General features: G+C 37.7%; 1 protein-coding gene across 7 annotated transcripts in view; it reads right to left on the bottom strand.

Annotated features, from left to right (window-relative positions):
* The window catches only part of DPY19L1 (dpy-19 like C-mannosyltransferase 1), a 105,947-nt gene that overhangs the window by 52,408 nt on the left and 32,219 nt on the right, over window positions 1-21,320 (bottom strand). For all 7 annotated transcript variants that reach the window (XM_047095224.1, XM_047095225.1, XM_047095226.1 and 4 more), the window contains 3 exons: window positions 18,315-18,435; window positions 17,393-17,486; window positions 3,763-3,820 (listed from right to left, as the gene is read on the bottom strand). In XM_047095224.1, the coding sequence (XP_046951180.1) occupies window positions 3,763-3,820; window positions 17,393-17,486; window positions 18,315-18,435 (273 nt within the window). The remainder of the gene's footprint in view (window positions 1-3,762; window positions 3,821-17,392; window positions 17,487-18,314; window positions 18,436-21,320) is intronic.

Consider the following 21,320-nt stretch of genomic DNA (forward strand, 5'->3'; position numbering starts at 1 on the left):
GGCATACAATGAGCCCTCTGTATACATTGTTTTCATTGAGTTGAATAAACAGAAGACCCAGAATAAATGTCCTGGCCAAAATGTTACCATCACAAGAAAGGGAAGAAGGGAGAGAGGGAAGAAGAAAAAAAAAAAAAAAAAGAAAGGAAGAGGGAAGAGAAAAAGTTCCACAAATTAGCAAGGAAAGATCTCTGTACTTTTACTCCTGAAAGATAAACTGTTGTGTTATCTTTGAAATCCTACTCCCTTTTCTGAGAGTTATCTGTGTTGAGAGAAGTTTGGAGAGATTACGGGTTAATCAGAAAACTTAGAATCCTGTCCCTGCTTAGCAACCTTGACTCAAACATTTAACCTTTTAGTGCTTCCAATTATTATGCAAACTGGAATATTATTATCTCCTATTTATCTACCATACAAGAACATCCCAAGGATTAATGAGACTGTTTTCAAAGTGTTCTAAGAACTGCTTTCCAAATCTTAAATAACATAACTGTGTCAATAACTAATTAGGAACATGTACATTATCTCAGTTCAGTTCAAAAATATTTAAGAAACCAATATGGGTCAGAAATATATTATGGGTAATAAAGAAAGGCTAATTAGATATGCCTCTAAAGCAAACCTTTCATATACTACTTTGAATTACTTACTTTGGTTTCAAAAAAAAAGAAAAAAAAAGAATTTTCCTCCTCACATGTGCCTATCATTTTATCTGGGAACATGTTTCACATAAAACACCATTAGTCATCTTAGTAATAACTTCTAAAAAATCTCATCATGAAAAAGCTAAACAAACCTATTTCACATATAATGAATTTTTAACAGTCTAAAATTAAAGAGAAATATTGTATTTAGGTTTTTTTTGATACACTCCTCTAAATGCTTTTCAATCAGTATGCTAAAAATCCTACAGTATCAACCCATGTGGCATACATCTGATCTTGTAATTAGGAAGGATTTAAAAGGCAGAGCAAAACTGTTAGCTTTCATCTTAGCAATAATTCCCAACTGGGACAGAATCAAGATTTAATAAAAAAAAAAAAAAAAAACAGCTTGACAAGTGAAAACATCTACATAATTTTTATTATGAAATGTGCAAGCTCAATATTATTATTACTATGAGCAATTAATAAGTCCTTTGTTACATTTTCACAGGTTTCAGATTTGGAGGTTTTAAATTTCTGTTTTAAATCATTTGATTACTTCTTGTATACTATACATTGTGTAGTTCTTTTGTTAAGGCCAAAATGTTCCCTTATGAAATCATCTGAGTGAAAGACTGTTTTCAAAATATACTATCTTAGACTCAAGTAGAGAGCAAACTAAACAATGGAAATAGAATTTAAAAGCAAGTAACAATCCATAACTATTTTTTGGCATACAAACCATTCACTCGCATGATTCAGATAACTCTCCTAAGAAAGAGGGGTCCGGATTAGTAACCGCCAGCAATTCCGGTGAGCAAAACACCAGGAAGCTCTAGAACAGTTCACTAAACATGTGAATAGGTACGACCAGAGTAGATGCTTCCCTTCTATAAAAATTATAGACTTTGAGCAACATCTTTAAAATTCAGAAAAAAAATAGGGTCTGACAATCACAGTCTGAAAACCAAAATAAATACTAAATTATAATATAAATGGTTTTAGTTACTTAAGTTTTCACCCTCACTTTACCCCAAACTGCAGTTTATTCTACGAAATTTCAATGTTTTTACTCAGAATGGTCACGTTTCTACTCCAAAGCTAAGTTACTGATTAAGTACAATTATCTACTTGACTATTTCAGTGTAACTGCAATTCTAATTCTTGTCACATTTAGTTGACCCTTTCCTAAGTAGAAAGGGATGTCTAAGCATGTTTAAACACACCAAATAGCCAAAAAGTATCAAAGGGAAAGTCTATCAACCCGAAAAATGAACAGAATAGTCCAAATTTCATTGGTATAAACTGAAAAGCCTTGTAAGGAATGATGTTCATGCTATGTGAGCATCAAAATCGTGTAAGAAAAACATAAGATCGGGAATTGACCACCTCTAATTTAGACCGAGGGTAACACAATAGACCTTTCTGCTTAACAGACCATCGTCTTTAAAACTGCACCTTGGCTTCAAATTTTTCTATAATCTCTTTCCTCCAACATCTCATAGTGAACACTCAGCGCTCCTTTCCTCCACTGTTAAGTAGTTACTTCCTAGTTCTTAGGTCATTCTCCCAGGATCTGTGCTTCCACATGTCTCATGGTCCGCACTATTACACTGAGTGGCATCCACAGTCAAAAAGAGGCAAAAAAAACCAAATGTTTTTTTTTTCTTGCTCAAAAGTCAGACAAACCATGCTGCAATGATTTATCTCAAATGCTCTAATCTCTAAGGCTGCTCTGGCTTTAAATTTCTGTGATTCTAAATATTAAGCCTATGTTAGTTAACATAACAATAAAAAAAAAGTTCAACCTTGACTCTACAGTTACATTTTAGTATAATTAGGGTTTTTTAACGTGTGCATATTCAAATACTGTAGACACTGAGTTTATAAATGCATAAAAGGATTAAGTTACTTCACACAAAACAAGCTGAATTTTTTTTCCTTTCCCTCATACAAAATTTACCATGAAAGAAAACCAGATAGAGATCTATTAATAGAAATTCATTTACAACTACAATTCATTTAGTGGAAGGATTTCACTGGCATCCTGAATTTATATTAGAACTTAATCTAAACTAAGTTATTAATAATAATACAAGGTAATAGTTACATAACAGTTACTATGTGCCAAACATTGTTCTAGATGCTTTACACTCATGAATTCATTTCATCTCCCCAATAATCTCATGAGATGAGTAACATCATTACACCCATTTACAAAGAGGAAACTAAGGCAGGTGAGACATAATGACTTGCTCAGGTCACGAAGCCCCTAAACATCAGAGCCAGGATTTGAACACAGGTAGCCTGGAGACAGAGTCGATACTTTTTTATAATAGGGTTCTCTTTAGAAAACCCTTGGGTATGTGCAAATTTACAGGAATAATATTCTGCAAAGGAGACTTAAAAATGCATCCAAGTTTAACATAGATGCATTAAAACAGAAAGATACTATATAGCTCCAACAACACAAAGTTATCCCCTGGGGCAGCTGGGTGGCTCAGCTGGTTAAGCATCCGACCCATCTGACTCCTGATTTCACCTCAGATCATGGTCTCCCAGTTCGTGAGATGGAGCCCCACGTCAGGCTCTGCGTTGACAGCACAGAGCCTGCCTGGGATTCTCTCGCTCTCTCGCTCTCTCTGCACCCCCCCTTGCTTGGGCTCTTTCTCGCTCTATCAAAATAAATAAACAAACTTAAAAAAAAAAAAAGTTACCCCCACACAAGGAAGTTAACTACATCCATGGCTGGCTTATTTCTATTATCACTACACGTGAACTTCCGCACTTTTAAATTATATAAAGAATTGATGCAGACTTGCTTGCATCTTGCTTCAAATCACTAAGAGATATATGGCACAAAAGATATAATATTCACAAAAAGTTAACTTAAAATAAATGCTAGTGTAAAATTTGTATTAAAATAAGATCAAGCATTTAAAGAATGCTACTATAGACTAAATTTAAGAAAATTAAATTTTAAAAAGAAACCTGTATTTCCATCAGCAAAATCTCCCAAATTTTTAAAAAAATATTTGATTGACTACCTAAAGAAGAAACTTGTATTTCTGGAAGTACAATCGTCTAAAAATTCTGAAAATATTTGTTGACTACGTACCTCTCCATGATTGAAAAAGAAGCACAGCACTGTAACCAGGCCTCCTAATCGGCTGCCGCTGGAAAAGAAGGTAAGAAAACATAACTCAAATAACTGAAATTCAGGTCAACCCTAATGAAACCATGAAATAATATAATATGATAAACTTCTAGTACTACACAAATTTTAGCCACACTAGAACTCACTCTACTGTGCTTATTTACAAAATAGTTTATTCCCTTTACCGTAACATTAGTCAAAATTAGTTTCATTTTTAAAAAGTCATTTTCCATCTTCCAAATGTACCAAAAAAACCCCAAACTGACAGGGAATAAAAAGTTGTGAATAGTCGCATTCCTGGGCATAAAACAAGCTGATATTTTTCTTTTTTTTTTTTTTTTCACTCTTCCGTACCATATATTTATTTGTGTCCTCCAGCAGTTCTCAAATTATTTTTCTGAAGACACAGGATAATAGATTAAGGAAAGAGGAGGAGAGAAGTGCAGAAAAAGGTTTAGTGGTCATTAAGGTAGAAAACACCATATGGTCTCCTACTCTTGTAAATTCAGAAAGCATGCCAGCCCATTAAAGATTTGATTAATTCATTATTTCCCAAACCCCATCCCAAGCTTTCCTATAGAACATGCTTGGCAAACATCAGTTTACAGATGAAGTTTTTACCTTTCATCTGTTTTCAAAAACTTATAAAAGAACACAAAAATCAAAATACAGCCATCAGGCTTCTAACTCTAGCTAAGAAGTCACAATGCCATAGTTTGGCAGTTGAAACAATTAAATCTTCATTTGCTTAGGTAAGAGTAATACGCATCCCCTCACTCTCCTCCCATCCTGGCCAGAAGCATCTGGACAGGGGATAAAAAGGCTGTTCTAGGTTTGCTGCCCTTCTTTCATCTTTACTCTTGAGGTCTTCTACTCTCTTTAGCTCATGTTGTTTTCTCATTATTGTGCCCAAATAGCCTTCCTTCTTTCTATCTACCCAACAAGTACATGTATAACACAGACAAGTCAGGAAGGTAAGGAATCAGACACAGGTATCCTAGGCCATGATACTTACTCTTGGAGATGAATGAATAAGGAAACAGAGGAGATACATGAGATGGCGGAGACAATCCAAGGAACAAGCACACACACCCTCCACATCCCCCCAGAAGGAGATAGGAAGGGCTGGCCTCCCCAGCATAGGTGGCTAATCAGCCTTGGTACGAGAGGAAGGTTAAGTTTGTGTGTTCAGAGCAGCACATAGTTTCTGGCGTTGCCATTTTCCCTACAGAGTTTTGAGCCCCTCACTTGCTGCTCTAGAGAAGAAATGGCAGTGCTAAAAGTTTGAAGAAAGAGGCTTGTCTGAAATACCACATGCATTTAAGAATGGAGCTAACCCGGGGAAACAGATGGACTGCTAAGCCATCTTAAGGGATCATCGGACACTGAACACCACACATTTATAGGACACTAATGGAAGAACTGTGTAATTTTTCTCCACCAACTATCAACCTGGACTAGCACAAATGACCTATAAAGGGGCAAAGAAACAGCATACTGGCCAGAAAATGGCTGAAGTGAAGAATCACAGAAATAAGAGGGACAAATAAAGGAGCCAGAAAGTAGTACAGGCCAGGAAGCAAAAGCCAGCATTCTCCCCTTGGAGGTCCAGCACGTCTTCTTAAAAAGACCAGCAAACAGGCCAACCCCAAATTTCATTGAAAGTCATGAGACTTTAGAAAATGTAAGCTAGAGTTACGGGTTTAAATAAATAAATGTTAATATTTTGAACTTATTCCACCAGAGCAGAAAGTGCAAAGATCTATATAGTTTAAAAATTGGTCTCCTCCCTGCCACCCTTCTCCAAATCCTATTCACCTAAGATAAATAATAACATCTGTGTGTGTCCATTCTCCCAAATCTTTTTCTATACCCATACAAATATATATTTTAATTTGATCATACTACTAACACCTCTCTGAAATTTGTTCCTTTGCCAAACAATCTATTATGAAGATGATTCCTAATCAATACATTTAACTCAAGACGTTCTTATTAACGGACGTCAAATATTACATAGTACAAATGTATTACAATTTGTTCTGTCTTTTCGCTATTATCGGACATGCTAGTATTTTTTAAATTTCTTACTATAATAAAAACACGTTAAAAAGATGCCTGGGTGGCTGAGTGGGTTGAGCGTCCAACTCATGATTTCAGCTCAAGTCATAATTCTAGGGTCATGGGATCAAGCTCCATGCTCAGCACAGAGCCTGCTTAGATTCATTCTCTCTCTCTCTCTCTCTCTCTCTCTCTCTCCTCATCTGACCCTGTCCCCCACTCACACTCTAAAATAAAAAAATTAATTAATTAAAAACACATTAAAATAAATATCCTTGTACATGCATATACTGGTGCTTTCATTTCTATAGGACAGACCTTACTGTGAAGACTGCCCAAAGAATGAACTTTCCAGAAAATGCCATACCAGTCCACATACACCCCCACCACAGCATGTGAGGGGTCTGCTTCTCCATAACACAGAACCTGATGTGCCCAGACCCTTTTGTATTTTCCCCATTGGATAGGTGGTAACTTTTTTCTCACTGTTATTTTTACTTCCTTCCTGCTTATACAGAGCATCAGTTTAATGGGTTTTGGAGACAATATGCATTTCTCTTCCATGAATTGCCTGTTTACATTCTTGTCTGATTTTCTATTGGATTGTCTGTTTCCCTATTCAAAGATTAAGGTTATCAATTTTTTGACTGTCATATGTGTGACTAAGTCTTTTAATAATTTATGGTGTATTCTGCCAGAAAGAAATATAAAAGTTTATGCAGTTAATTTTATGTAGTTAAATGTCAATATTTTCCTTTATTTCTTCTGCATTTCCTGTCTTGTCTGTGAAGATCTTTCCTACCTCAAAATGATACAGTGTTCTAAAATATCTTCCAGTATCATTGTAATTTACATTTAAATCTTTCATCCACAGAAATGTAAGTGTAAAGCCCTAATTTTGTTCTTTTTGACACAGACAGCCAATTATGCTAACACCATTTATCAAATAAACATTCCTTTTTCCAGTGTAATGAAATTCAGCCTTTATCTACTTTAATTTCTTACAATATTAGAATCTGTTATTTCCAGCCAATTGACTTAATTCTGTATTTTCTATATCACACTGTTTTTATTCCTGTAGCATTATGGTAATTTTATTTTATTTTTAAGTTTATTTATTGATTTCGAGAAAGACAGAGAAAGTGAGCAGGGGAGGGGAAGAGACAAAGGGAGAGAGAGAAACCCAAGCAGGCTCTGCACTGTCAGCTCAGAGCCCGAAACGGGGCTCAAACTCACGAAACGTGAGATCATGACCTGAGCCGAAACCAAGAATCCGACACTTAACCAAATAAGCCATCCAGGCACCCCACATTATGGTAATTTTAACATATGATAAGGAAAGTTCCCCACCCTCAAGTACTCTTATTTTTTAACATTTTTTAAGGTAATTCTAACCAATGCCCCTCCCATGCACAAAAAAGTGTGGGGTTTCTGATCAGAATGTCATTAAATTTAGAGATAATGTTGGAAGAACTGCCATTTATGTGATGTAAGTCTGCCCATTCAGCTGGAGATTATGTCTCTCTCCATTTATTCAATTCTATTTCTTTAAATAAAACTTTTATGGACAAGCAGCACGGCAGTCAGATAACTAGAGTTAAAACTTCTAGAAATACAGGGATATAAAATCTGATCATAGTAAAGTATTTTAGCACTTTCAGATTTTGGTAGATCATATAAGCTGAAGAAAACATACTAACAATTTGAATGAGATAATCAATAAGCTCAATTTTATGAATATATATAGTACTTTAACTATACAGAGAATATGCATTATTTTTTTATGTCCCTGGAGCACCTGGCTAGAAAGACACCTCATTATCTGATTATAATCCAAACCAACCTAAAACACAAAAGAGACTCAAAACAACACTACCAATTTGGGAAATTAATGTAAAATTCCCTTTTAAAAATACCCTGAACAGAAAAAGAATCAAAACTGAAATTTTATGAATTGAATTTTTTTAATGGCAGAGTAAAGACAAGGACAGGGATGTGGAGGACAAGAACAGAAGGATCACAAGTCCCATTTTATCTCGCAACCAAAACTCATGATGAGGTCTGCTCAAGAAGCCTTCCACCCTTACTCAATTGCCATACGACCTGTGGGGCTCCGGAACTGGACATTTTCCCAAAGGCAGAAGCAGTGTGACAAAACTCCCCTTTCAGCAAATTACCACAAAGTAGGTTATGGCCCAACCTCTTCCATGAACACGAACAGCTATGCTTAACTAACCAGGGGGGCAGATTTTCCCCTACACTTTCATGTCCTGTATAGTTGGAAGGGAGAACAAAATTTGCTTACCTACAAGGAATATCTGAGTTACAATCGTTTTGAAACGATGTGACTTGCAACAAATCTAAAATAGTGTCTCCAGCATTAACTCCCTCCCCTATGATCCGTACAAACGACCACATAGGTCATTTTATTTTTCTAAACAGAAAAGATATAATAATCAGAAAACTTAAGACTGACTTTTTTTTTTCCTCATTATAGTTGATCAGTTGATATTTCAGCATTCCCTAGTGGTTTAAAAAAAAAAAAAAAAGCTTCTTCTGCAATATTACCACCAACTATCAGAAAATTCTGAAGCTCCTATTGTGTAAGTTTTATAATATTCTAAGTTTGCTAAACATTTACCATATTTACTCATTCACCTCTTCAGCCTCAATTTCATTGGATGTAAAATGAGGGGTAAGAATGTGAAAGATCTTAAAAACACTTTTCATTGCTGACATTTAATAACTTATAATTCTCTTCTCACATCTTTAAGTGACATGAATTCAAACCAATCATCATATTTTGTGGGCTTCATTAATCACTGATGTTTGTACCTCCATTTACCAAAAAATGGTAAAACATACAAAGTTCAACACTCAATGAGAAAAAGAAAAACTAATCAGTTAATTCAAAATGTTATTAACTAACTCTTGAAGTTAAGTAACTCTTGTATAAATGCTTAAGAAAGAAAATGAGAGAATAATGTAGAAACAACTGAATTAAGAGAATTTCAGTCTCAAGTTAGAGACGTAAGACTTAGGCACCTTGCTAGCCAGATGAAGAAACACCTGGCAGGCCCACTGAGCACCTTCCCCTAAACTTACACATGGATTCTTTGGCTCCTCTGGGGCATTAAGGAAAGCCACAGAAAGTAAAGGTAAGGAACAAGAATGATAATCGGGAAGGCTAGGAAAAGTCTCAGCTTAGCCCTCCCAGTCTATTAGAGGCAACTAATTAATGCCTTTAATTTAACTCTTTGTCTGCCAGGGCCAAAAACATAATCTTTTATCTACTGGATTGTGAACTTCCCAAATCATCATTGTGGCTGCCATAGTGCCTAACACACAGCCTGAGCGTTGTCTATGGCAGAGTCAAAAGGTATCTGAGGAGTAAATAAAAACATGAAGACAATCCACTTAAAAGGCGGCTGGCATTCTTTTCTTTCAGGAGAGGGAAGGGAGCACTTTCAAACACCCCACACCTCATGCTACTGCTGTCCTTGGTCACTGGCCTAGATGCAGACTCCTGCTCATCATCAGTGTCCTGTGTTCAGTGGAACCTCTACTGTGACCCACCACACCACTTGACTCCCCATCCAGACCTTTCACTGCACCCTTCAGAACCTCCATTCCATGGTAAACAACTTCCTTCACGGCACCCTCAGTCTCTACCCAGATGCTTCCCTCTCCTGTCTTGAAACCTCACCCTCCTCTGAGAAGAAGTTTCCCCTCCCCACACCACCATGCTCCTGAATGGCTCAAGGCCCGGGGGCGAGGCCAGTAGCTTCCTCTATTGCTACTTTCAGACACCACCCTGGAACCTTCCTGAAAGCCTGCCCCTCTGAGCTCATTTCTCTCACAACAGTTCTCTCCCAACACTCCAGCTTGTTTTCCATAATCCACAGCTATTCTCCTTCATCACAGGCACACCTAGAGTCTTAACTCACAGGAGGCAGGGTTCGGGGTTCCCTGTGCCTCTTTTCCCTTCCTCTCTTACACTGGGGTGGCTTTTTGAGGAGAACTTTTTAACGACCTTTTTTAATGAACTTCTCTACATTTAATGTCTGCTGCTCTGTATCACTGTGGCCACTCTAATCTGTCTCTGATCTCTTCCTTCTCTTCTTGAATACTTACCTTTCTCTGTTTCTACTTTATCCTCCATTGCTTCTCAGCTCTTGTCAGAAAATCCTGGCCATTCTTTTGTAGACATAGCTAGTCATCAGAAAATGCCTTTTCTTCCACAAGAAAAACCAACCAGTCACAGAGCATAATGCATTCATCATCTCATTTTCTGCTCTACTCTATTATTTTCTTTGGTCACTACAGGTTCATGCTTCTTTGATACCAGAAAGAATTTTTGACTACTTTATTTCTAAAGGTATTCCAGAAGCCCTGAAAGCATGGAAGATTAGTCTATATCCAAATCTTCCTTTTAATTTTGCTTAACATCCCCCCTTTCTATCCTGAATAATGATAGTGAAGAGTCATAGTTAATATAACCAGTTTTTCTAGTCTCTTCTCATGATCCAATCCAAGCTATCGATGAAGTGACTCAATGTCCTTTTAGGTTCTGTGGCAGAATAGAGTAGCTTTTCATATCAATTCTTTATTATAGATCAATATACTACTCCCCCTACCGCTACCTGTTTCAAGGCAAAGTTGGGCTTCTTATTCTTTATGCCAATTTTGCTTTGCTTCCATTGTTTTATTTGACATTTTTCTGTTGTTCATGCTTCATTAAAAAATCAAGCATTATTGTTTATGCAGGCTGGATTTTTGACTAAAATATGTCTTAAATAAGCTATGAATTGCACCAGCTCGAATTTCTTCAGCTCCATGTTCTTGTTGTGGAGGGGGTTTTTTTTTGTTTGTTTTTTGCTTTTTTATTTTTATTTTTTGGAATGTTCTATTAACTTGGCCTGCTAGCACATCTTTAGTCATTTGGTCTAACAGTTGTATATGAATATTTAAAAGATAAGTATTTCTCTTCAGTACACATAAATTGATGAAAGTTATTGGTTGAAAATATTGGCATCTTTTCTCCAAAACCTGTCCCTTTTTAGGTCACTATCTCAGCAAATGACACTTCAAACCAACAAAGTTTGCTACCCAAGTCTGACCCCTAGGAAAGACCCATGGCTTTCCTGTTACTCTGTTTCCTCAGAGTTACCTCTGAAAGTGCTAGAAACGTATTTCTTCAGTAAACAAATAATCTTAAAATGGGAATCTGAAGAGGAAAAGCTTCAAATGAATCCACTGAAAAAATACTTCCTAAATTGGTAAAATGCTAATAAAGCTTATATGCTAGATAAGAATATATCATTTTTGGGGCGCCTGGGTGGCGCAGTCGGTTAAGCGTCCAACTTCAGCCAGGTCACGATCTCGCGGTCCGTGAGTTCGAGCCCCGAGTCAGGCTCTGGGCTGATGGCTCGGAGCCTGGAGCCTGTTTCCGATTCTGTGTCTCCCTCTCTCTCTGCCCCTCCCCCGTTCATGCTCTGTCTCTCTCTGTCCCAAAAATAAATAAAAACGTTGAAGAAAAAAAAAAATTAAAAAAAAAAGAATATATCATTTTTGTGCCTTTTGCAAATAGCAATCAAGAGCTAAGTTTTTCTTCCCCCAATAATTTATTTATTCACTTCATTCAATTAAAAACTATTTTCTGAAAGCAAATTTTCTTCTAGGTGCCCTGCAAGCATTATCTTATTGTATCTTCTGTCTCACACAGAAGACAGTGTCTCCTAACTCATTTCGGTGTTTTCCCCCCTACCCAGTCACTTCTTAAAAATTCTCCTATAATCTTTCATTCCAATTAACTTGATGAAACACTTTACCTCCCTATCACAACCCTGAAAAACCTTTGTTACATTATATTTTCTTTTACATCTAAAGGCAAACCAAAGAACTGGCAGTCACTCTAAGTTCTTCCCACGTCATTTATTCAAATTATATAAAAACTCAATGTTAACAGGTTCCACCCACGATATGGAGCTTCCATACTGCTTTTGTGTCCTCCTGTCTCAATCATGACAGCCTAGGATAGCCAGACAGCTAAAGACAACCTCTAACATGGTAGGTGAAGACAAAAGATTAAAAAAAAGCAAACCAGAAGATACCAAAGTTGTTTAGGGAAGAAAAAAATCATTAGTATCCACCGAGATAAAGATATTGAATCCATGAAACAAAAATAAAATACTACTTTTTAAAAAAGGAACATTCACAGAACAAATGAAAATTTCTTGAAAATTAAAAACAAGATAACAGAAATGAAAAAGTGAGAAGAGTTGGAAAAATAAAGTGGACAAAGTATTCTAGAATGTAGAATAGCAATGATATTAAAAATAGGAAAATATATGAAAATTAGAAGATCAGGAAATGCAATACTCAAATAACAGAAGTTTTGAAAGAGAAAACAGAAGGAATGATGTACGTGAAGAAATAATCCAAGAAAATTTCCCTGAAATCAAGGGCACAAACTGCAACGCTGAAACAACCCATCACACGTACAAGATAATAAAGGGGAACAGATCTACAGCAAGACAGATTGTGAAATCTGAGAACCACGGTGACAAAGAAAAAATTCTACAATCATTCAGAAGGAAAGACAGGGGAGAAAAGGTCACATACAAAAATTTAGGAATCTGAATAACTTAGACTTGAACGGCACCATGTGAACCAAGACAACAATAGTGTGATGCCTTCAAAATTCTGAAGGAAAATGATTTCCAATCTGGAGTTCAATACTGGCTAAAACTATCAATCAAATATAAGGACAAAATAGATACATTTTCAAATATGCAAAACCTTACCTCCCATCTAGTCACTAGAAGATGTACCAGAGTGAAAAAATAAACCAAGAAAGAAGAATACATAGGATATGGCACAAGAGATCCCATTATAAGAGAGCAATGAAGGAACACTGGGTGGTGAAGGAAAACGCCAAGATGACAGATGGACACCAAACCATAGAAAGCAGTCAGTACAGAACCAAGTACTGACTCATGCCAAGATTCTTTTTTCTTTTTAATGTTTGTTTATTTTTGAGAGAGAAAGAATGCAAGTTGGGGAAGGGTGGAGAGAGGAGGACAGAGGATCTGAAACCAGCTCCACACTGAAGGCAGTAAGCCCGATGTGGGGCTTGAACTCATGAACCGCAACACAACCTGAGCTTAAGTTGGATGCACAATCCACGGAGCCACCCAGGTGCCCTTCGTGTTTTATTTAACTTGAGATTAATACCCAGGTGAGCCTAGATCAGATTGTTGTCCATATTTTGTCTTGGCTTCCACATGCCTTACTACTGGCATCAGCTAAAGACGCTCATTTCACCTACAGAAATTGTTCTGTTTTGGTATATCCTTGAGAGCCAGGATGCAGTGATGAATTTGGAAACAGGGGACAGCTCTTCCCCTGACAATATTTCGGCTGGACATTCAGACCAGGCCCGTTCTTCCAGATGCCCCTTTGTCCTCATGACCTTGCCCACAGATGCCCTACAGAGTTGGGCTCCTGGTTAAAAACGCATAGATAATTTCTAAGGCCCAACCACAGACAATTACAAAGGTTTACCTGACAGGCCTCACTGAGACAGCTACCCTCCCCCCACACACCTGGTGCATGGCAGTCTCTGAGGACTCAGGATGTCCTGGCCAGTCATGGCCTTCACATCTTTGCATTCCTACCCCCAGCTGCCTTCATTCCTAGGTCTCTTTATCTGAGACTTTGGGCAGAAGTCCTCTTCAGATGCCTCTGCCAAGGGTTCCTTATAGAGGGATGAGAGGGGGAGCTCTGAAGATACTTTCCCCCAGTCTGACTCAGTACCCAGTACTTTTCCATTCCTAGCCATCTTCCCTTTGCCCTTCCCCCACCTACCTCAGGGTCCATAAAACTGCTGTAGCCTTTTGTTCAGGGCTTCCTCAACAGTGAGATGACCCCCATGTCTACACTGGTCTCCCACTTCTCAACCAGTGTACTGTTCCATGGGGGGAAGTGGGCCAGGGATAGTCTGTGTTTTCTCCAGTTTTAGACTCATGCTACATTATCACAGTAAGTGACAGAAGGTTTAACTCTTTTGTTTCTGGCTTGTTGCTTTAATGGACGACTCCAATACTTGACAGCTCAGCTCCCTCTCCTAGCTCAGCTGAGCTCCTAACAGTCCCTGAAGGTTCCCTCAGAGAACCCTCCTTCCTGCAGAATGGAAACTTGCACATACCAAGTCTTATGAAACTGGCCTCCAGACACTATTAGTCTGTAGCTGAAACATGTCAGGGTATCTAATGAAATAGATAACTGTAATCATGAATTAACAAAACAGCTTTTAGAAAATAACAACATATGTTTTATTAAAAACAAAAACAAAAACAGAACACTGAGAATTCCAGAAAAAGAGATACATCATGAATAGGTTGTATTGACAAAACGTCTTACTTCATCTCAAGTCAGAGCTTGGCAGCCCAGCCCCATTTCACCATTTGGCTGTGTTTTCTGTTTCTCCTTCCATTTTTTTTTTTTTTTTTTTTTTTTTTTTTGTGAAATGGATTGACTTATCTGACTTCAGAAAACTTATATCTGTACTATTTAAAAAGAAATATACTTCTGGAGTAAAAATGTCATGCTCAATCTGCCTGTAAATTTATATAATACAATTTATAAAAAGATTCTAACCACAGTTATAGATATCCTCCTCTTTATTCTTAACCCACATGTTAAGAAGTCTGCAGCTTTATCCCACTTTATAAAGTTAGAAGGTTGACAGAACTAACCACCAAGAAAGAAAACAATAAGAACTACCTAGCAATTTAAGACCTCTAAAAATACTCATGTTAAGAACATTCTAAAATACGATGAAAAAAACTGATAGAAAAGACGTGACTGAAGACTCTCTTCAACACAATATAAACCAGGATCACCACTGGACTCTAATTTACACATCTGCCCTCAGGGCACAGTGCAATAGTCAAGGCTCCCTAGAAGGGGCTCTGTTAATGTACAAGAACTAGATATTCATTTGGGGCTGGAAAGAAATGAGTTTAGGATGCATTTGGCTCAAGCTAAAGTGATTACTCAGGTAGGGTTAAAAAAATGCCCGCAAACAGAGCAAAGGGAGAAGGAGAGAAGTGAAAACGTGTGACACTACTGCAGGTCTATATCCAAGCCCAGGTGCATAAGGCAGACCACCCTCAGGGTCCAAGAGTCAAGCAACACCTGAAAGGCTGGGGCACAAAACAGGTAAGTGGGTGAAGCTGAAACAGGCTGCAGCCCTCAGAGCCAGGAAGAGAAACCAAAAACAGCTATTTGGAAAGACTCAAATGCGTAAGGTAATCACTCCCTCATACCGAGTAGCAGTGGTCTATAGATTTTTTTTCTTTACATTCAAAGTATAAGAAATGAGACTTTACATTACAACTCAGCACATGCACATGTATACACGTATATACAATAAATAGCAAATAGAAGTTTCTCTAAATCTTACCTATCTTACAAAATGTTGTATAATCTATTATTTACATTTGTATTCTTTTCTTTTTCATGTGAAAAATACTGCTGCGCCAAACCAATTAAATTAATTCTAAAATCACCGAGTAGGCCTTACCCTGCAGTTTGACAGATGCTATGCTAAAGGAGTTACTGTCTAACTGTAGTGACAGGTGAAAATCAAGGGTCTCATGAGATCGTAGTTTAGTTTGAATCCTGTCCCTCCGTTGGTCAAATTTCTGAATGTCTTCGCTTGCTTTGGAATAGGTCTCAAACCGGCCAAGGTCATGCACCAACCAGCCAAACCATTTCTCCAATCTTAATCTTCAACAATGTTCCTCAATAATCTGCATCCCAGTAAAACTCATCTGCTTTGTACATCCAACGTTTTCCACCTTTGCCTCTCCCTGGAATTCCTTCCTCCCCCACCTATCCAAAATGCCCTGACCCTCCAAGGGACAGCTAAAGCAACCCTCCACCCAGAACAAACTTCTGCCACCAGCACTAGAAGCACGTTATCCTTGTTGGCTGTCTCCCATTTACACACGCTCAGCACCACTTTCATCTCCCACCTCACCTCACCACATGCTGTCAAAACCCAAGCGCACCAGCTCACAAAGAAGCCACTTGGTACGTACTATGTGGACTAGACAAATGAACATGTGTCTCCTATGTAGGGAGAAAACTGCTGTCTGGGGACAGCGGGGGCTGAAGACTGAGAAATCTCAGGTCAGGGCCTAAACCACCGAGAACCTCTCAGTCAAAACCACAAAATGGAGTCTCTGCAGCGGATGTCATACCCTTGGCCTTCAAAACGATGCATTATAAGGAAATGATACTGCATGCTTATTAAATAGTTAGAAATTCTTTCAATTAAAAAGGTAGCATAACTATAGGTCGGCAATTTAGCAACAATGCCATATTGTTGTTCCATATTTTAACTTCTTTTCCTCAAAATCAAATATCCCAAACGCAATAAAGCTACCCATCCATTAGACAGCTAGGCAGTACTTAGCAAAATGATGGACCCCCTCCCAAAGCAGAGACCTTAGGCTCATCATAATACAAGGCACACTGGCCATGCTCTCCTTCAGGTGGGCTTCCTCTTGACCAATTAACATATACTTCTGGTTAAGATATCTGTGTGGCTTGTTTCAAAAACAAAATTTTCCACATCATCTTTTAATCACGCATTTTCATTTCAGTCTCCTCCAGTGACATGATTAAAAAAACTTTGTTATAGCTAAATCAGAAATATTAGCATCAAAGTATCTTAAATCTATATGCAAATATACTTTAAATTGATCTTCTAATAACTTCCTCATCTGACAAATATTTATCAAGTTACTGTTATCTGCTCAAACACTGAGCTAGGAATGAAAGAGATCTTTGAGGCACTATACTGAAAATACCAGTACTTCCAAGGCAAAGATAATGGTATAACAGCAGATTCAAACTCATTAACCCAAATTGAAAGTCATATACCTATGCTCATACTTCTGTACTACAAGGAATCTATAAGCAATATAAAAAAATTCTAAACATATTCTCAAGGTAAAATTGTTCAAACAAGTACACAATGTAACAAACTGTCAAAAAAAGAAGAAAAATAAAGATGCTTACAAAATTTGTCAATCTTTTACTTTAAGGACTATTATTCAACTGTGAAGTATATCAGGTCAGATATTAAATATCTGTATAAAATATATTTCTATTTTAACATCAGCAAAATAGAATTGTTAACACCATTTGATAATGAGTGGTCCTTTCCTTATATTTTATGTAAACAATATATTATTTATGCTTAAAAGCCTATAAATATTTAAAATTAATCAAATATCCCCACCCTTCTCTATTTAAGCCTCTAAAATTATTTTAAGTTTGGCTGGCTATGCCAATGATGAAATCATTCAAATAGGAAAGAATTTTGTATCTACAAGTAGATCTATTAGAAATATTATAAAACTGAACCAAAAGTTAATCTTTATCTCACCATTTTTATTATTCTAGTATATAGTGTTATAATACATACCAAAATATTCTCGATGAATAGTCTTACCTTAAATATGTGCCATATATGAAGAATAATGCCATCATTAGTCCATTTAAAATAAAAATTACAGCCACATAAAAGCAAGCAGGATCTCCCAATCCTTTAAAAATAAAAAAAAAAAACATATGTTCTAACTATAAATTACTCTGTGTGTCTGGCAATTTATATTAAAATGTGCTTATTTTGAAAATGGCACAGATATCTTCAATGGTTGCCTTGGTTCCCATAGGAACACATGACACTACTGCAGAACAGAGATGAGAACAGGGCAGTAGCTGTGATGGTTTTATTTTTTATTTTTTAAAGTTATTTATTTACTTATTTATTTACTTATTTATTTGTTTATTTATTGAGAGACAGAGAGAGAGAGAGAGAGACAGAGACAGAGACAGAGAGAGACAGAGAATCTCAAGCAGGCTCCAAGCCCAGCGTACAGCCCAAGGCAGGGCTTGATCACAGGACACTGAGATCATGATGTAAGCTGAAGTCAGGAGTCAGACACCTCCCTGAGCTACCCAGGCGCTCCAACTGCCGTGGTTTTAAAACAGGGCTACAAATTCAGATACTCCTCCTTTCGAGGTATTGGGGAAGGGGAGGGTCTATGCTCATGCTTTTGAGTCTGGCTGGGCTTGTGACTGCTTTAACAGACGATGGCAGAGGCCATACTATGTGACTTCTAAGACTAGAAGAGGCCAAGCAGTATCCAACTTGGAGTCCATGAAAAGCCTGATTACCCTGAGGTACTATCCGGCTCAAAAGCCAAAGATGCATGGAAAAGGCATATGTAGGTGTTCCAACCGACAGCCCCAAATGAGCCCAGCCTCTCAGGGCAGAATGTAAGTGAAGCAGTCTCCAATTAATTCCAGTGTTCCCAAGCCATTTGAATCTAGCAGAAGCCTCTGACACATTATCACAGAAAGAACCTTGCCTTCACAGCTTTCAATAGGACTGAGTCCTTCTCCTCTGGTAACCGTCCAACATATCTTGGTTTGAAGACCAATCAAGTCCATTGTTTTGGTATAAATCCGGTACCAGCTGGCTAAGATTACCTATTTTTAAGAAAATAGAGGCATTTTTTTAGATTTTTAGAGAAAAGATATCATCAACAGTTTCATTACTAGAATATTTTTGAGATATTTTGATAATTATTTTTTTTTCAACGTTTATTTATTTTGGGACAGAGAGAGACAGAGCATGAACGGGGGAGGGGCAGAGAGAGAGGGAGACACAGAATCGGAAACAGGCTCCAGGCTCTGAGCCATCAGCCCAGAGCCTGACGCGGGGCTCGAACCCACGGACCGCGAGATCATGACCTGGCTGAAGTCGGACGCTTAACCGACTGCGCCACCCAGGCGCCCCTATTTTGATAATTATTAAACCTTCCTTTTCTACACTTACCCACTTGGTTCCCTTTAAATTTAGTCAAGTAAGCTTTACAATCCCCTACATAGATTCTTCATTAGCCAGGCTTCAACTGTTCACCCATACATAAGAATAAAATATAACACGAAACACGCAAGATTTATATTTTTCAAAAGCTTTAAGATTCTACTAAGGAACATAAAAGAAGAGATGAACAAATCGAAAGATAGTTTGTCCTCTTGAATAGATCTAATTTCTCAAGATGTGACTTCTCCCTCAAATTAACTCATAAACATAAAACAATGCTAAGCAAAATCCCAAGTGTCTATCTAGAAGTGCTATGTGGCAATATAACAAGGAGAATAACCGAAGGGAATATTCTATCTAACAGATACTAAAACTTGCTACTTAAAAAAAATTAAAACAGTGTGATGCGGGAAGAAGAGCCAGACAGATCAAAGTAATCATGGCAGAGGCCTCGAGGAGTGTTACCATATCCTCCTCCAGGGCTGAGACACTCATTTCTTCAGGGGCTGGGAGGGTTGGTGGCTGACAGCTCCCACCAGAGTCCCACTCTGGTAACTACCCTCAACTGGAGGACAGTAAATTCATTATAGGTTACACCCTGACCCAAAGGCGACCCAAAGGCAACCCACGGGTAACTGGGCATTCAATACCAGACTAGTCAATAGGGAGGGATGTAAAGGCCAAGGACAACTCCCAGCAGGGCCATCTCAGTTCCAGAGCTCTGGGTGGGATTACCTGCAGCCTCTGTTGTGACTGCATCAGAGCCCAACTCCTCCAGCCTCAGCCAACTTCCTTCATCCCCTTTAGGTGTTGCCCCCAAGGGCACTCCTCTAGATACTTCCTATATGCAAATCTCCATCTGAAAGCCTGCTTTCCAGGACCTCAACCTAACCCAATACAGAATACAAAGCCCCAAAACAGATGCAAGCATATACGTAGAATAATTCTGTATATAATAAAGAAAGCTACTTCAAATCAGTAGGGAGAAAGAAGATGGACCACTCATCAAAGTGTTAGGTTACACATGAGACCATTTTGAAAAAATATAAGGTTAGATTCCTATTCTAATACTGTGCAATAAAATAAATTCCAGAAATATTCAAAACATAAATGCCAAAAAAATAATTAAAATAAAGAATGAAGATTTTTTTACAAATATGAAAAATCATAAATTTAAAAGATTAATAGGTATGCTACTTCTATACAGAAAAAATACATACATATCATACACAAAGTTAAAGGCAAACAAAAACCGGAGGAAAAGGTTTACCCAGATAGCCTGGTATTAACATCCAGAATATAGTAAATGCACCCCTACAAAATTGCAATAGGAATATAGACAAAGGACATAAACCATTACTTTTATAAGTAAAAATGCATTTTTAATGTATAGCACCGAACGAAATACATATATACACACATATATAGCAATGAGAAAAATATATCATGTGATTTCAATTTTTTTGTCTACCAAATTGGCAGGGATTCAAGGAAACAAACATTTTCAAAAACACTGCCAGTGGTAATTTTGATTAGTATAACCTATCTAGAAAACATTTTAGCAACACATACCGAAGTCATTAAAGTATATATTTGTTGAACCAAATAGTTCCACATCAACAAATTTATACTTTAAAAAACATAAGGACATGTATAGAAATTTAGCTTCAAGAATGCTCATGCCAGTATTAGAATATTTTAAAAACTGAAAACAGCCAAAATTTTCATAAAAGATGGACTAAATAAACAATGGGAGATTGGATATACAGCCACCAAAACTGATGTTGCAGAAGAAAAGATGACACAGGAAGATTGTTACAAATATCCTAAAAGACAAAAAGGACTTATAAAAGAATATTTGCTATGTGATCCCATTTCTGTAAAAATAAATGTATACACGGTTATAGAAAGTACTCATAAGCAGTACATTAGTAAAACAACACAGGGGTGCCTGGGGGCCTCAGCAGGTTAAGCTTCCAACTCTTGATTTCCGCTCAGGTCATGTTCTCACAATTCGTGAGTTCAAGTCCTGCACTGGGATTTGTGCTGACAGTGTGGAGCCTGCTTGGAGTTGTCTCTCTCTCTCTCTCTCTCCCTCTCTCTCTCTCTCTCTTTCTTTCTCTGCCCCTCCCATTCACTCTCTCTCTCTCTCAAAATAAATAAACTTAAAAAAACAGAAACAAAAACAAAACACTGGAACTTGGCGGTTGTCTCTACCTCCTCTATCTCTATCTCCTCATTAATCAATCAGCTAACTCACTGATCTGGATGGAGTTTGGGACTCCTCTCTCGTGGAATGGGAATAACGGAGAGCCCTGCTAAGTCCTGGTACAGAGCCCAAGCTTGAGATCCCCAGAGACCAAGGCCCCCACCGCCCTAGCCGGAGAACATGCTGTCTAGCAGCTCAGGCAAGCTAAGAGGGGGGAGTCAGAGGGGCAGTGTGTTAACAGAGGAACCTCATATCAAGTCAAGGAGGATGTCACTGAGTCACATCTCAGTTTAGCCCTGGAAAATGCTTAGGGATGTGTCAAATGAAGGCAGGGAC

This window comes from Lynx rufus, unplaced genomic scaffold (assembly GCF_022079265.1).
Source record: "Lynx rufus isolate CCGP_SWC_20201006 ecotype Redwood Valley unplaced genomic scaffold, mLynRuf1.p SCAF_4, whole genome shotgun sequence".
Lineage (NCBI taxonomy): Eukaryota > Metazoa > Chordata > Mammalia > Carnivora > Felidae > Lynx > Lynx rufus.